This window comes from Oncorhynchus clarkii, chromosome 1 (assembly GCF_045791955.1).
Source record: "Oncorhynchus clarkii lewisi isolate Uvic-CL-2024 chromosome 1, UVic_Ocla_1.0, whole genome shotgun sequence".
In the NCBI taxonomy this organism is placed as follows: Eukaryota; Metazoa; Chordata; class Actinopteri; order Salmoniformes; family Salmonidae; genus Oncorhynchus; species Oncorhynchus clarkii.
In genome coordinates, this window is record NC_092147.1 from 18,474,976 (window position 1) to 18,491,624 (window position 16,649).

A 16,649-nucleotide genomic window follows, 5' to 3' on the forward strand; every position below is an offset into this window, starting at 1 on the left:
ATGTTGACCTAAAGTAGAGTGGCAAGAAGAAAGCCATTTCTTAAAGATATCCATAAAAAGTGTTGTTTAAAGTTTGCCACAAGCCACCTGGGAGACACACCAAACATGTGGAAGAAGGTGCTCTGGTCAGATGAAACCAAAATTGAACTTTTTGGCAACAATGCAAAACGTTATGTTTGGCGTAAAAGCAACACAGCTCATCACCCTGAACACACCATCCCCACTGTCAAACATGGTGGTGGCAGCATCATGGTTTGGGCCTGCTTTTCTTCAGCAGGGACAGGGAAGATGGTTAAAATTGATGGGATGATGGATGGAGCCAAATACAGGACCATTCTGGAAGAAAACCTGATGGAGTCTGCAAAAGACCTGAGACTGGGACGGAGATTTGTCTTCCAACAAGACAATGATCCAAAACATAAAGCAAAATCTACAATGGAATGGTTCAAAAATAAACATATCCAGGTGTTAGAATGGCCAAGTCAAAGTCCAGACCTGAATCCAATCGAGAATCTGTGGAAAGAACTGAAAACTGCTGTTCACAAATGCTCTCCATCCAACCTCACTGAGCTCGAGCTGTTTTGCAAGGAGGAATGGGAAAACATTTCAGTCTCTCGATGTGCAAAACTGATAGAGACAAGCGACTTACAGCTGTAATCGCAGCAAAAGGTGGCGCTACAAAGTATTAACTTAAGGGGGCTGAATAATTTTGCACGCCCAATTTCTCTGTTTTTGATTTGTTAAAAAAGTTTGAAATATCCAGTAAATGTCGTTCCACTTCATGATTGTGTCCCACTTGTTGTTGATTCTTCACAAAAAAATACAGTTTTATATCTTTATGTTTGAAGCCTGAAATGTGGCAAAAGTTTGCAAAGTTCAAGGGGGCCGAATACTTTCGCAAGGCACTGTATAGAAGTGTATCGCATGATATATGAAGGAGTGTATTGTTGTGTTTGTTCTCTTTCCATTTTGTTTCGATACAAATCTCACCAGATTGGGTCTGCAGGATGATCAAGATTTCTCCCTACGGATTAACGGTCTAACTTCCTGATCCGGTGACTCTGTAGTGAGGTCGACGGTGTGATAGGGGAGTATAAAGTCCATTTGAAAAAAATGGTTAACAGATTGTGTTATTTTCTTTGACATTTGTCTTAGAAATGAGTATTAAGAATATTGCTAGTAGTGGTAATTTGTCATACAGAAATAATTTGTCTGGAATTCCTGAATCAGAAATTATCTAAACTACACTGTTGTTCTGATCTGTCCTCTTTGTAGGTTACTGCAAAGGTGACAACAGATGGTATCTAGGCATAGCAGGGACAATTTTCCTAAGGACCAGTGTGGACCTCACACCCCCTATAACCAGCTGAAGAAATGTTGAAAATGGCTTTCACTACAGCCCTGTCCTTCCCCACTTCTACCTGAGACGTGAGTCCGAGCCAGCAACCTGTACCCAGCATCCAGTCGAAGCTATCAACTGCCTTTTCTCTCATGCCTTTCCTCTCAGGGGTGCGACATGAGTCCACGTGGAGGGAGCATGGAGAGAGATCCCGTCCAAACTTCTCTCATGCTGCTGGTATATTGGTTGGCAAATGGACAAGACATAATGGGTGATAAAGGCGGTGGCAACCCAGGTGAGACATTGAAATCAGGACATTATCATGGACCAACCACTTTGAACTTTGAATCTATCTGAAGAAGATAATGAAGAGATGCCATAAGAATGAGTTCCTGAAGCAGGGGTGGGTCAACTGTGCCCATAATTGATTTAGGGTTGCCCTAAATTGTTTATTTGGGGTATCAAGTTGATTGTACAGGTCTACACACTGCAAAATGTATAGTAATTTAGACTAAGAATGCATTAAGATACTGATCTGTAATTATGACCGTGATAAATCAATGCTAGAATTATAAGATGAATATATTGTATGTTTATATTAATGTCAATCTGCCAGTGTTGGTATGTTAAGTTAAGGGTTTTAACTTTGAGTAATAGTGATTCACGTTAGTTCTAAGCATTGTAATTCTAAATTTGGGTTGGATAATTTATTAATTGGGTTTTAATTATGATTTGGAAACTGAAAGGTTTTTGTAAACTGACATTGATTTGAGAAAGTTTTTAGTATGTTAACGATATGAGTGGAGCAATTAATGTATTATGGATTGATTTGTTATGCAAATTGTGACGTGTGCTAAGAAGTTGTGTACTAAAGATCTCACCATGCCCCTGCTAAATGGAGAGGGGAAACCCTCTGATCCTGAGAGTGAATCTTATCCTAATCTATTTGACCTATATCTATTACCAAATTACATTTTGATGATAATACTTATGAACTATAGCAGGTTTGTGCTAATGGCACATAGAGTCTTAGACTTGACTGCCCTTGACCAGCACAAAAACATCCCGTGGCGTACTGCATTAGCATCGAATAGCCCCTGTGATATGCAACTTTTCAGGGAAGTCAGGAACCAATATACACAGTCATTTAGTAAAGCTAAGGCTAGCTTTTTCTTAAACAAAAATTTGCATCCTGTAGCACTAACTCCAAAAAGTTTTGGGACACTGTAAAATCCATGGAGAATAAGAGCACCAGCTGCCCACTGCACTGAGGCTAGGAAATACTGTCACCACCGATAAATCTACGATAATGGAGAATTTCAATAAGCATTTTTCCACGGTTGGCCATGCTGTCCAACTGGTTACCCCTACCCCGGCCAACAGCTCTGCACCCCCCGCAGCAACATGCCCAAGCCCCCCTTGCTTTTCCTTCAACCAAATCCAGATAGCTAATGTTCTGAAAGAGCTGCAAAATCTGGATCCCTACAAATCAGCTGGGCTGGAAAATCTGGAGCCTCTCTTTCTAAAATTATCCGCCGAAAATGTTGCAACCCCTATTACTAGCCTGTTCAACCTCTATTTCATGAGATCCCTAAAGATTGGAAAGCTGCCACGGTCATCCCCCCCCCCCCCCCATCAAAGGGGGAGACACTCTAAACCCAAACTGTTACAGAACTATATCCATCCTGCCCTGCCTTTCTAAAGTCTTCGAAAGCCAAGTTAACAAACAGATCACCAACGATATCGAATCCCACTGTATCTTGTCCACTATGCAATCTGGTTTCCGAGCTGGTCATGGGTGCACCTCAGACATGCTCAAGGTCCTAAACGATATCATAACCGCCATCGATAAAAGACAGTACTGTGCAGCCGTTTTCATCGACCTGGCCAAGGCTTTCAACTCTGTCAATCATCACATTCTTATCGGCAGACTCAATAGCCTTGGTTTCTCAAATGACTGCCTCGCCTGGTTCATCAACTACTTCTCAGAGTTCAGTGTGTCAAATCGGAGGGCCTGTTGTCCGGACCTCTGGCAGTCTCTATGGGGGTGCCACAGAGTTCAAGTCTCTGGCCTACACTTTTCTTTGTATACATCAATGATGTAGTTTTTGCTGCTGGTGATTCTCTGATCCACTTCTAAACAGACGACACCATTCTGTATACATCTGGCCCTTCATTGGAAACTGTGTTAACAAACCTCCAAACGAGATTCAATGCCATACAACACTCCTTCCGTGGCCTCCAACTGCTCTTTAATGCTTCAACTGATTGCTGCCCGCCCACCTAGCATCACTAATCTGGACGGTTCTGACTTAGAATATGTGGACAACTACAAATACCTAGGTGTCTAGTTAGACTGTAAACTCTCCTTCCAGACTCACATTAAGCATCTCCAATCCAAAATTAAATCTAGAATCGGCTTCCTATTTCGCAACAAAGCCTCCTTCACTCATACTTGCAAACATACCCTCGTAAAACTGACCATCCTACCGATCCTTGACTTCGGCGATGTAATTTACAAAATAGCCTCCAACACTCTACTCAGCAAATTGGATGTAGTCTATCACAGTGCCATCTGTTTTATCACCAAAGCCCCGTATACTACCCACCACTGCGACCTGCATGCTCTCGTTGGTTGGCCCTCGCTACATATTCGTCGCCAAACCTACTGGCTCTAGGTCATCTTTAAGGTCTTTGCTAGGTAAAGCCCCGCCTTATCTCAGCTCACTGGTCACCATAGAAACACCCACCCATAGCATGCGCTCCAGCAGGTATATTTCCCTGGTCATCCCCAAAGCCAACACCTCCTTTGGCTGCCTTTCCTTCCAGTTCTCTGCTGCCAATTACTGGAATGAATTCCAAAATCACTTAAGCTGGAGACATATCTCCCTCACAAACTTTAAGCATCAGCTGTCAGAGCAGCTTACCGATCACTGTACCTGTACACAGCCCATCTGTAAATAGCACACCCAACTACCTCATCCCCATATTGTTATAGATTTTTTTGCTCTTTTGCACCCCAGTATCTCTACTTGCACATCATCATCTGCACATCTATCACTCCAGTGTTAATGCTAAATTGTAATTATTTCGCCACTATGGCCTATTTATTGCCTTACCTCCCTAACCGTACCACATTTGCACACACAGTACATATATTTTATATTGTGTTTTTAACTGTACGTTTGTTAATCCCATGTGCATCTCTGTTGTTGTTTTTGTCCCACTGCTTTGCTTTATCTTGGCCAGGTCACAGTTGTAAATGAAAACCTGTTCTCAACTGGCCTACCTGGTGAAATAAAGCTGAAATAAAATAAATATAAATAAATCAATAGTGGGATCATGATGCTTGTCCTGGATCATGTTCATTAGGCACCAACCTGAAGAACCTTTACTTAAACCCAGAGTCAATACCTGGATTTGTCCAAAATAGGCTCATTTTAGTTTCTTCAGATGGTGCTATACAGATGGAAATAAACTCAGCAAGAAAATAAATATCCCTTTTTCAGGATCCTGTCTTTCAAAGATAATTTGTAAAAATCTAAATAACTTCATAGATCTTCATTGTAAAGGGTTTAAACAACTGTTTCCCATGCTTGTTCAATTAACTATGAACAATTAATGAACATGCACCTGTGGAACGGTCGTTAAGACACTGACAGCTTACGGACAGTAGGAAATTAAGAACACAGTTAGGAAAAGTTAGGACACTAAAGAGGCCTTTCTACTGACTCTGAAAAACAGCTGAAGAAAGATGCCCAGGGTCCCTGCTCATCAGCGTGAACGTGCCTTAGGCATGCTGCAAGAAGGCATGAGGACTGCAGATTTGGCCAGGGCAATAAATGTCCGTACTGCGAGACGCCTAAGACAGCGCTACAGGGAGACAGGATGGACAGATGATAGTCCTCGCAGTGACAGACAAGGTGTAACAACATCTGCACAGGATTGGTACATCTGAACATCACACCTGCAGGTCAGATACAGGATGGCAACAACAACTGCCCGAGTTACACCAGGAACGCACAATCCCTCCAGTGCTCAGACTGTCAGCAATAGACTGAGAGAGACTGGACTGAGGGCTTGTAGGCCTGTTGTAAGGCAGGTCCTCACCAGACATCACCAGCAACAATGTCGCCTATGGGCACAAATCCATCGTCGCTGGACCAGACAGGACTGGCAAAAAGGGCCTTTCTGCCAGGGCCAGGTGAACCCTCCCTCCAGTTTATCTCTTACATACAGATGAACACTGGACTTGTTGCATTAGTATACAGTGGGGCAAAACGTATTTAGTCAGCCACCAATTGTGCAAGTTCTCCCACTTAAAAAGATGAGAGAGGCCTGTAATGTTCATCATAGGTACACTTCAACTATGACAGACAAAATGAGAAAAAAAAATCCAGAAAATCACATTGTAGGATTTTTTATGAATTTATTTGCAAATTATGGTGGAAAATAAGTATTTGGTCAATAACAAAAGTTTAGCTCAATACTTTGTTATATACCCTTTGTTGGCAAAGACAGAGGTCAAACGTTTTCTGTAAGTCTTCACAAGGTTTTCACACACTGTTGCTGGTATTTTGGCCCATTCCTCCATGCAGATCTCCTCTAGAGCAGTGATGTTTTGGGGCTGTTGCTGGGCAACACGGACTTTCAACTCCCTCCAAAGATTTTCTATGGGGTTGAGATCTGGAGACTGGCTAGGCCACTCCAGGACCTTGAAATGCTTCTTACGAAGCCCCTCCTTCGTTGCCTGGGCGGTGTGTTTGGGATCATTGTCATGCTGAAAGACCCAGCCACGTTTCATCTTCAATGCCCTTGCTGATGGAAGGAGGTTTTCACTCAATCTCACGATACATGGCCCCATTCATTCTTTCCTTTACACGGATCAGTCGTCCTGGTCCCTTTTCAGAAAAACAGCCCCAAAGCATGATGTTTCCACCCCCATGCTTCACAGTAGGTATGGTGTTCTTTGGATGCAACTCAGCGTCCTCCAAACACGACGAGTTGAGTTTTTACCCAAAAAGTTATATTTTGGTTTCATCTGACCATATGACATTCTCCCAATCTTCTTCTGGATCATCCAAATGCTCTCTAGCAAACTTCAGACGGGCCTGGACATGTACTGGCTTAAGCAGGGGGACACGTCTGGCACTGCAGGATTTGAGTCCCTGGTGGCGTAGTGTGTTACTGATGGTAGGCTTTGTTACTTTGGTCCCAGCTCTCTGCAGGTCATTCACTCTCTGCAGGTCATTCCCCCCGTGTGGTTCTGGGATCTGCAGATCGAGGGAGATTATCAGTGGTCTTGTATGTCTTCCATTTCCTAATAATTGCTCCCACAGTTGATTTCTTCAAACCAAGCTGCTTACCTATTGCAGATTCAGTCTTCCCAGCCTGGTGCAGGTCTACAATTTGGTTTCTGGTGTCCTTTGACAGCTCTTTGGTCTTGGCCATAGTGGAGTTTGGAGTGTGACTGAGGTTGTGGACAGGTGTCTTTTATACTGATAACAAGTTCAAACAGGTGCCATTAATACAGGTAACGAGTGGAGGACAGAGGAGCCTCTTAAAGAAGAAGTTACAGGTCTGTGAGAGCCAGAAATCTTGCTTGTTTGTAGGTGACCAAATACTTATTTTCCACCATAATTTGCAAATAAATTCATTAAGAATCCTACAATGTGATTTTTTTGATTTTTTTTCTCATTTTGTCTGTCATAGTTGAAGTGTACCTATGATGAAAATTACAGGCCTCTCTCATCTTTTTAAGAGGGAGAACTTGCACAATTGGTGGCTGACTAAATACTTTTTTGCCCCACTGTATGTGTGTTAAGGACGGTGAAACTGAGAAGATACCCCTGTATAAAGAAGCAGTAAATGACCTAGAGACAGAAACCTGGCGCAATGTAAATCTTGTATGTTGCTTGATAGAACAATGTACTTTTCTGGTGTTTTGTGCTGGAAAACTGAGCGGGTCAAGCATAACACAACCCTGTTACCCATAGATAGACAGGCTAGAAATGTTATAACAATTGTATTTTATTTTTTGTGAAGCATTCAATTGCCACTCCCTGTTGCACACAACAAGCTTCCATTCCCCGTCTCAATTTATGTCTGATTTAAGAAGAAATTGTCAACCCGGTTACAGTCTATTTTCCCACTGGGTAAAAACTAGTGGAATAAATGTTTCCACATCATTTCAACCAAAATAAATAAATGTGATGTTGAATCAATGTGTATTGGATTTGCAGAAAGTCATCAACATAAGGGAATTGACTTTTTTTCACCCAACTTAACCTAAATCCAATGTCAAACTTTGTGGTATGTTTGCTTCTGTTTGGTGGTTGTGGCTAGGTGTTGCTTGAATCAATGAGTGACGTATTTAAAGGGCAATTGGAGCTTTCAAGACAACTGGTGCTGCGTTCAAAACAACTGGGAACTTTGAAAAAAATCAAGTTCCGACTGGGGAAAAAATCGATTTTAACTCCAGCCTCTTTCTAGAGTAATGATCTCAAAGTGATGTCAGAAAGTCGGAGGTCAGACAGGTCAGAAAGTCGGAGCTCTAGAAAGATGGCAGAGTTTCCGACTTGGAATTCCGAGTTGGATGACCGTTCAAAACAATTTTTCCTAGTCGAAGCTTGTTTTTTGCCACTTGTTTTGAACGCACTGAATTCGGAACTCAGAGATTTCCCGATGTTGAGTTCCCACTTGTTTTGAACGCAGCAAGTGGCCAATCCATGCTGATGGCGTTTCCCAACCCACAAACATTTTACAATTTATTCCACAACCCAACCCCGAATTTCAACTGGTCGTTCAATACAGCACCATTTCAGTTAAATTGAACGACACAGAACGTAAAAACGTACTGAACGCAGCCCTATATTCTAGAGGGGTGTATTCACTATGAACCTAACTGAACAAAACGGGGAGGGACGTACCTGCATTTGGCCAACAGAAACTCTTGTAAACGTGCAAAACGCAAATGTTTGGACTTTGGACGAATGATTACACACCCCAGGGGTGTATACATTAGTCGGATCCAGTTGTTGCAAAACATTTTGCAACTGAAACCGTTTACTCCAAACGGAAACATTTTGAAACGAAAACGAGAGTTTCTATTTGGCAAATGCTTGTAGCCTACGCAAATCCCTCTCTGTTTCGCTTGCTTCCGTTTGGTTCCTAGAGTAAACGGTGTCGGTTACGAAACGTTTTACAACGGAATCCGATTAATAAATACACCCCAGATTCCATGACGATGACTAACCACGAAAAGGCAGTATGACATCACCAACCCTGCCTTTACTTGCCAGGAATAATTTGCTAGTTGTTGTTACTCACACAAAGGGAAGCTGCTTCGAATACTGTATAATTTCATCAAAGGAACAAAAACTACTATAGATCGCTCAGTTATTTGCAATCGCGGAGAAACACAAAACAATTGTGTCCGAGTTTCAGTCTGAAACGATGTCTTTCATCCCAGGACAACCAGTTACTGCTGTTGTGGTAAGTTTTGGAACAGGCTACTCTTCATTCAATAGGTACGGCATCCATTGTCCAGGTCTAAAATCATTCAATCAGTGCCTAGATGCGAACTATAAATGGGTAAAGTATTTATTCCAAAAATGTAGGCTAACATTACTGGTTACAAAAGTGAATTTAGCATTGTGGTCATGCGTGCTTGCTTACTCTTGGCTATGTAACTGTTCGAACTTACCCTCGTCAAAATGGTTACATTGTAGCAGCAAAGTTCATATGAAACATTGCTGTTCGATATGGTTCTAATCAAACCTACAGTATCTACGTTTTACTCCTTTCTGTTGTAACGTTAGCTTCTGTATCCAGCTGGATAACAGTATAGGAGCACTTCATTTAATGGGTTATGAAGTTAGCTGTATTTCATTTTCACATGATGAGAAATCTTTCCCCCTAAAATACATGTATCTAGTTAGCTAATATTACACTGCGCGGCCTTGCCAACATGTTTTTTTCTTTAGGAGTAGCCTGTTATCTCTACATTAAGGCTAGCAGCTAGCATTATTATCCAACTTGTTTGCTATGCTGCATGCATGAAAGTGAAGTGTTTCAGAGAAGGGTGTCACCTACCTACCTGAGACTGCTTGCATAAAGTTAGCTTACTCTATTGACACAGCCATTGAAGTGACATGGTCAATACTCTGTAATTCATGAAGGCCGTGCCTCTCAACACACTGTTCATTCCTAACATCCAGCTAGAAATATGAGTCATAAAGTAATTGCCTAGTGACAATGGGTTGATATTTCCATTAATACGGAGATCCTGGTGGTCAGCCGGCATTATACAATTCCATGAGTGTTTCAATATTCTCATCACCAAGAACTTCAGATCCACTGAATGATGGTTAACCATATTGACCACTGAGTGCAGGGGTTTTAAGAACTTCTGACAACTGACACTGAGGCTCCTCTTATTCACCATCACACAGACTTGCTTTGTGCTGTAAAGAGCAGTGAGCTGGATGTGCCAGAATCCTCCATCTGTTTTATTGAGAGGGCAGCTGTCTGAGGACCATGAGGACAGCTAGACTGAGAAAAGATCTGTCTCCAGTCAGTTGGTGGCAGAGAGTTTATCTTTAAGTCAGTCACTCAACATGACACACGACATGGAGATTATCTTTGTCCCTTCAGGGAACTAGTCTATTCATAACCCTAGTGTTCTGAACAATTCCACAGTAACATAATGATCCTGAGACTCAGATTTTTCACTTTAAAATGATTGGCAAACAAATAACCATTCTCAATGACTACTTTTAACAATTTCCACAAACATGTAGAAAAACACATTCACTTGAAGAACAGTGCAGATGCAACATGGTTTGTGCTGTCATTCTGTTACTGAACTTTGGTTACCAAACCATGGAGATGCCCTTCTGCATTCTTAAAGGAAGCTCAGTGCATGATGTGGGGGACTCGGCACTACATTTTACATTCTATGTAAGTCATCACCTCATTCTAAATATTGTGGCTAGTTATGCTACTGGAACTTTTTTTTTTATAACCTGTTGCAATGGTGGAATGAGAATGCGAACAGAGACTTGGTGGTTGTTGAAGTTATGAGTTATTTCCTCTCCCAGCTCCACTTTCAACTTTCATGTGCTTTACAGCAACGAATTGAAATCTGCAAACTTCGCCAGGGTGAACATTTGATCCTGGGTTTCAGCATTGGAGGGGGAATAGACCAAGACCCTGGTCAGAACCCCTTCTCTGAAGACAAGTCCGACAAGGTACGAGTAAAACACATGGAAATACTCTCCCTATCAGTTCTTAGTGAGCTCTGCTCTGGCAAAACTCTAACATCAACAGTAAACTAAGGTATTAGAGAGGCAGGCCTGAACACATCAACTCTAACCTCAGGTAGCTACTGGAGTAACACTGCAGACCCAGATAGCTGATCGCATACAAGGCATGGATGGATTACTTAAACAGTGACATTTTATAGTTTGGATTTATCATCAAACCAGTCTATAATGAATTGACATTAGGTAATACGTTTTGTATGTAGATGCACATATGTTGGACTTTCATATGTATTTCTCTTTTGCTGTATTGATGTTTTTCTGCATGATCACAGGGCATCTATGTGACACGGGTGACACCAGGGGGACCAGCAGAAGTTGCGGGCTTGATGATGGGAGACAAAGTAATGCAGGTATGCTATTTTTACATTAATTGCTTCAGAAATGCATGTTTCAAACTTTTGACCCGATAAACATTTAATTTGACCTTATTGATGCATTTCCACAAGGTGGCACCATTTACTCTATCACTAGGGATGATATACACTACAAAGTTATGTGGACACTTGCTAGTCGAACATCTCATTCCAAAATCATGGGCATTAATATGGAGTTGGTCCTCCCTTTGCTGCGATAACAGCCTCCACTCTTCTGGGAAGGCTTTCCACTAGATGTTGGAACATTGCTGCGGGGACTTACTTCTATTCAGCCACGAGCATTAGTTAAGTCAGGCATTGATGTTGGGTGATTATGCCTGGCTTGCAGTCTGCGTTCCAATTCATACCAATGAGTTCAGTTCTTCCACACTGATCTCGGCAAACCATTTATGTATGGGCCTCGCTTTGTTCACGGGACCATTGTCACGCTGAAACAGGAAAGGGCCTTCCCCAAACTGTTGCCACAAAGTTGGAAGCACAGAATAGTCTAGAATGTCGCTGTAGCATTAAGATTTCCCTTCTTCAAACCATGAAAAACAGCCCCAGACCCTTATTCCTTGTCCACCAAACTTTACAGTTGGCATTATGCATTGGGGCAGGTAGCGTTCTTCTGGCATCTGCCAAATTCAGATTAGTCCGTCGGCCTGCCAGATGTTGAAGCGTGATTATCACTCCAGAGAACGCGCTTCCACTGCTCCAGAGTCCAATGGCAGCGAGCTTTACACCACTCCAGCCGACGCTTGGCATTTCACATGGTCTTAGGCTTGTGTGCGGCTGCTTGGCCACGGAAACCCATTTTATGAAGCTCCTAAACAGAAAGCTTAAAGATCATGTAGGTTTTCTGAGTGTGAGATGTTATTGGTCCCAGATTTCAGCCTGTTTCAGGAGGAGATTCAGTTTGATACTCTGTAGTGAGTGTTGCAACTGAGGACAGTCTATTTTAATGGGCTACAGCACTAGGGGGTCCCGTTCTGTGAGTTTGTGTGGCCTACCACTTTGCGGCTGAGCCATTGTTACTCCTAGACGTTTTCACTTCACAATAACAGCACTTGCAGTTGACAGGGGCAGCTTTAGCAGGGCATAAATTTGACAAGCTGACTTATTGGAAAGGTGGCATCCTATGACGGTGCCACGTTTAAAGTTACTGAGCTCTCCAGTAAGGCCATTCTACTGCCAATGTTTGTCAATGGAGATGTGCTAGATTTTATACACTTGTCAGCAACTGGTATGGCTGAAATTGCCAAATCCACTCATTTGAAGGGGTGTCCACGTACTTTTCTATATATAGTGTATATGCCAATTAGCAGACGCGCTTATCCAAAACAACTTTAGTCATGCGTGCATACATTTCATGTATGGATTCGAACCCACAATCATGGCGTTGCAAGCGCCATGTTCTACCAAAGCGAGTCTGCGTGATGGTGAATAAGAGGAGTGTCAGTGGTCAGAAGTTCTTAAAAACACTGCACTCAGTGGTCAGTATGAAACTATTTACTGTATACCAATATTCCACTTACATCGCAACAAGAATATATAATACTGTAATGACAAACTATTGTAGGAAGACTTAACATTGTTGATATGTCTCCACCAGGTAAATGGATGGGATATGACCATGGTGACACACGACCAGGCACGCAAACGGCTGACGAAGAAGAATGAAGACATTGTGCGGCTACTGGTGACCAGGAAATCGCTGGAGCAGGCTGTCAGACATTCTATGATGTAATGACTCCAACGCTAGTCTTTTAGTGCAGACAGAGTTTGCTATCAGACGTGAGACAATGCCAGTGACCGAGAGCATAGTATTTCAAATCTTTTATCACATACTGTAAGTTTGGGGTGAATTCCACATCAATTCTGTCAATTCAGGAGATGTAATGAAATTGAAAAGTGCAATTTATTTCATGAAGGATTCCTGAGTTGAATTGAAAAGGAATTGATATGGCTGTATTCACATATTCCCAAACAGGGTACACTCCATTTATACCATGTCTCTACAATTCATCAGTGTGATACTAGTTATTGGGATCATTAACGCCTTTAACTAGCTGACTTGTGTATTACTTTTTCAGTTATTAGTACTTTTCATGATCTCAGTCATGATTTGATTTAATCTACATTTTATATCTATGTTTTCGAGTCCATGTCTGTACAAGCCAAAAAAAAACATAAAAAAAAACTATAGACTAATAAATGTAACTACGTCATGTGGTGTAAGTTCCACATATTTTGCATGAGCAGTTTTGTAGTGGGGATAGAGGTTGTTATGCAAACATATGTGTACAAAGCACATATGGTAATTTTCAGCATTAATCTGCAACATTAATTTGTATGTCTTCCATAGAGTTGTCCTCTTTATATTGTGTTTTTGAGTTTAATATATGGCTTTAATAACAATTTAACACTTAAGTTATTAACAACGCCATGTCATCTGGAAAATGTATGAATATTCATCATCAGGCTTGGATGATATATTTTTGAATCTTTTTATTTTGGTATCATCCATGTTGTGCATCTACCAAAGTAACAAGCACAGCTGAACTGCATACTTTATATTTCATTTTACAATATTGTACTTCATGTCTACCAAATACTGTAATATTCATTTGAGGATTTTAGTTTTGTATGTCGTGCAGGAAAACAGTTACTTCTCAACCATCTGGATATAGTTAATCTGGTGTTGCATCCTTGACTTGAAATCAAGACTAGGGTATAGTCAACCTTTTTATAAGTGCCTTCTTTCTCACGTTCATATAGAGAAAGTGGCATTTTGGATTGTTCATTAGGTCACTTGCTGGTTGATCTTAGACAGCTAGTTGCACACTGGAATAGTTTGGACCAAGGTTGATGGATCTAATGAATTGAGAGAGATGTTTGATACACAACAGCCTTAAATGAAACTAGTGATTGTACCACTAAATTGTGATGGTGCGAAATAGTGTTTTTTGTATTCAAGCCCTTTTCCATTCCTATTGTTCAATGATATGTAAGCTTTATCACTGCCTCAGCCGTACAATAAACAGCAAGGCCTCACTGATTTAATCCAATCTTCTCAGTTCCTATTAAAATGGATCAAAGATAAAGTAATGTTGTAATGCATATTCCAATGGTACCTAAAATACTGTACATACATCCTAGTATGTTCTACTAATTTAGTATTTGATATGGCTTTGTTTTTGTTAGAATTTTATTTATTTATTTGGAGATTATAATTATATATAAATTAGGTGGTTTGAGCCCTGAATGCTGATTGGCTGACCGCTGTGGTATATCAGACCATATTCCACAGGTATGACAAAACATGTATTTTCATACTCTAATTACGTTGGTAGCCAGTTTATAATAGCAATAAGGCACTTTGGGGGTTTGGGGTATATCGGCAATATACCACGGCTAAGGGCTGTGTCCAGGCACTCCGCGTTGCGCATAAGAACAGCCCTTAGCTGTAGTTTATTGGCCATATACCACACCCCCCCGGGCCTTATTGCTTAAATATCAATGGCAGAGTGACACATCTAACTCCACACCCAACTGTTAAAAGAATAAACACTTCAAAAGACTGACCAACCTTTTGGTAAATGTAGCCTTGTATGAACATTTTCTATGAGGTCGATTTCTATCTACATGTCAACTGTTAAACTATCTATTTCATTTGTTCTCCATAAGTACTCAGGGTATATGAGGAAAACCTTTGAATTTACCATTTTGGCATATGATTGTATACTTTATACTTCGAATGTTCTTTAACATAAATCAAAATCAACTGAAAGAATGCATCCTTTTTTGGTATTATGTGTTTGTCAGGCACTTTGCAAAATTGACTTGTCACCGAGCGGTGACATTCTCTGACAAAACAGGGAATATGTGGTTCTGTGACATGAGCAGGGATAATATTTTCTCTGTGTGCAGTGTATGTTGGAAGAAGTAGCCTATGCCAAGACAAGCACATTTTATGAAAAAATGAATGGTGAAAAGCAGCTGTTCTTCACAGATCCACAGCTGCTAATTAAATGGTGTTTGTTAGCATTAGAAAGATGGGGGGAAGGTGTGAATTTTAGATTTGAGAAGCTGTTGGAGCATCCTGGTGTGTGCATAGATTCATGGTGTGTGTGGGCAGTTGCACAGCTTATCATCACCCTGTCATTAACCATTGTATGAAGCATATTAATCAATAGAAATACAGATGTGGGTATATATGCGATACAGTATTTCCATAGGTTGACTTGTATTATTGACATATTGATAGATTAGATATTGCATCATACTGTATTTGGTCCAATTGTCTTGATCTTTGGCCTTTATCACCACCATTGGCTTTAGATATCTTCATGTTACCAACTTGAAAGTAATCAGATGACATTTCAAAGCAGTGAATCTATTACCTGACCTTTCCCTGTGTACTCAGGCATTTTATATGAGCAGTTTCTCCACTTTCATCTCTTAATATTGCCACTCGTCTAAAAACAAACAGTCCTCTTTTAACTGCAGGTGTGGAGACAACACCCGATGCACCACCCAGTTAGCAACCTGGCCCATCCTCATCCTCTCCCCAATCTCTTCCCTTTAACAATAGCAGCACATTCCTGAATCAATTTATCACATCAGCTTTTATCCAATTCAGCATATTTTTATTCATGGCTGTCATTATCAAAGAAATACATGGCACAGTTTTTAACTTACTAATAATATTGCTAATGTCATACCCACATGGGTTATGCTGTTCCCAGAATCAGGGGAAGGGGGCCTGATCGATTCAGTGTGAGGCTTAGCTAAAATCCCCTTTGAGAAATAATTGATGAAGTGTGTATGTGTATCTGTGTGTGCTTTCAGTATGAGAGAGTGAGTCTGTTGACATGAAGACATCAGAGTATTGTTTGTCTCATAGGGACTTAGCTACATACATTATTTTAGTTCCATTCCACTTGCCTAAACACTACCCAGGGAGATATTACGTGGGGCTACAGTGAATGTGGTTGAGGACACATTTTCCACAAAGAAATCACACCAGTAATCCATTAGAACGGTCTGTGTTCTCACTAATACGATCCAATCGTGCCATATTGTCCACAATATTATCACATTGCTTGTTGCTAGGTAACTGAATTTATAATGAGAGAACCACCTCCATCTCAATAAATAACAATACTACAGTACTGTATACAGTACTACCCATCCTAATAATATGCAGAGTAGTTGTTGTTCATGTTGAGGTAATCAGTTCATTGAATTAGAAACTCAAACCAAAACGATGCCAAAACAATAACCTCCAAATATTACTATTACTATACATTTCAGTGTTGTGATCCCCAAATCCTAGCAAAATGCATAGTGCATAATATTGAAAAGGTATTGTTGGATATTATTAATCCAAATCAGACAGGTTTTGAACATGGACAATACATTGGAGATAATATAAGACAAGTACTGTAAACAATAGAACACTATGAAAATATGGTATTCATAGCTGACTTTTGATAAAGTACAATTGGAATTTATATATGCATGTCTGTATTATTACAATTTTGGAGAATCTCATACAATGGGATAAAGTTATGCATATTAACCCCAGGTGTAAAATAATAAATAATGGCTACTCCTCAGAAAGTA

General features: G+C 40.7%; 1 protein-coding gene across 1 annotated transcript; it reads left to right on the top strand.

Moving 5' to 3' along the window:
* Nucleotides 1-8,318: 8,318 nt before the first annotated feature.
* On the top strand, nucleotides 8,319-14,125 carry LOC139378439 (tax1-binding protein 3). Its single transcript, XM_071120649.1, has 4 exons — nucleotides 8,319-8,833; nucleotides 10,471-10,590; nucleotides 10,938-11,015; nucleotides 12,634-14,125. Exons 1-4 carry the CDS (start codon nucleotides 8,795-8,797, stop codon nucleotides 12,766-12,768), a joined length of 372 nt encoding a protein of 123 aa, XP_070976750.1. The 5' UTR covers nucleotides 8,319-8,794; the 3' UTR covers nucleotides 12,769-14,125.
* Nucleotides 14,126-16,649: the final 2,524 nt, after the last annotated feature.

Bases quoted from the DNA above. Each gene is read 5' to 3' on its own strand.
- LOC139378439 (XM_071120649.1), top strand. From the start codon at position 8,795: ATGTCTTTCATCCCAGGACAACCAGTTACTGCTGTTGTG. The intron at 10,591-10,937 runs GTACGAGTAAAA...GCATGATCACAG, and splicing joins CTGAAGACAAGTCCGACAAG to GGCATCTATGTGACACGGGT. The intron at 11,016-12,633 runs GTATGCTATTTT...TGTCTCCACCAG, and splicing joins TGGGAGACAAAGTAATGCAG to GTAAATGGATGGGATATGAC.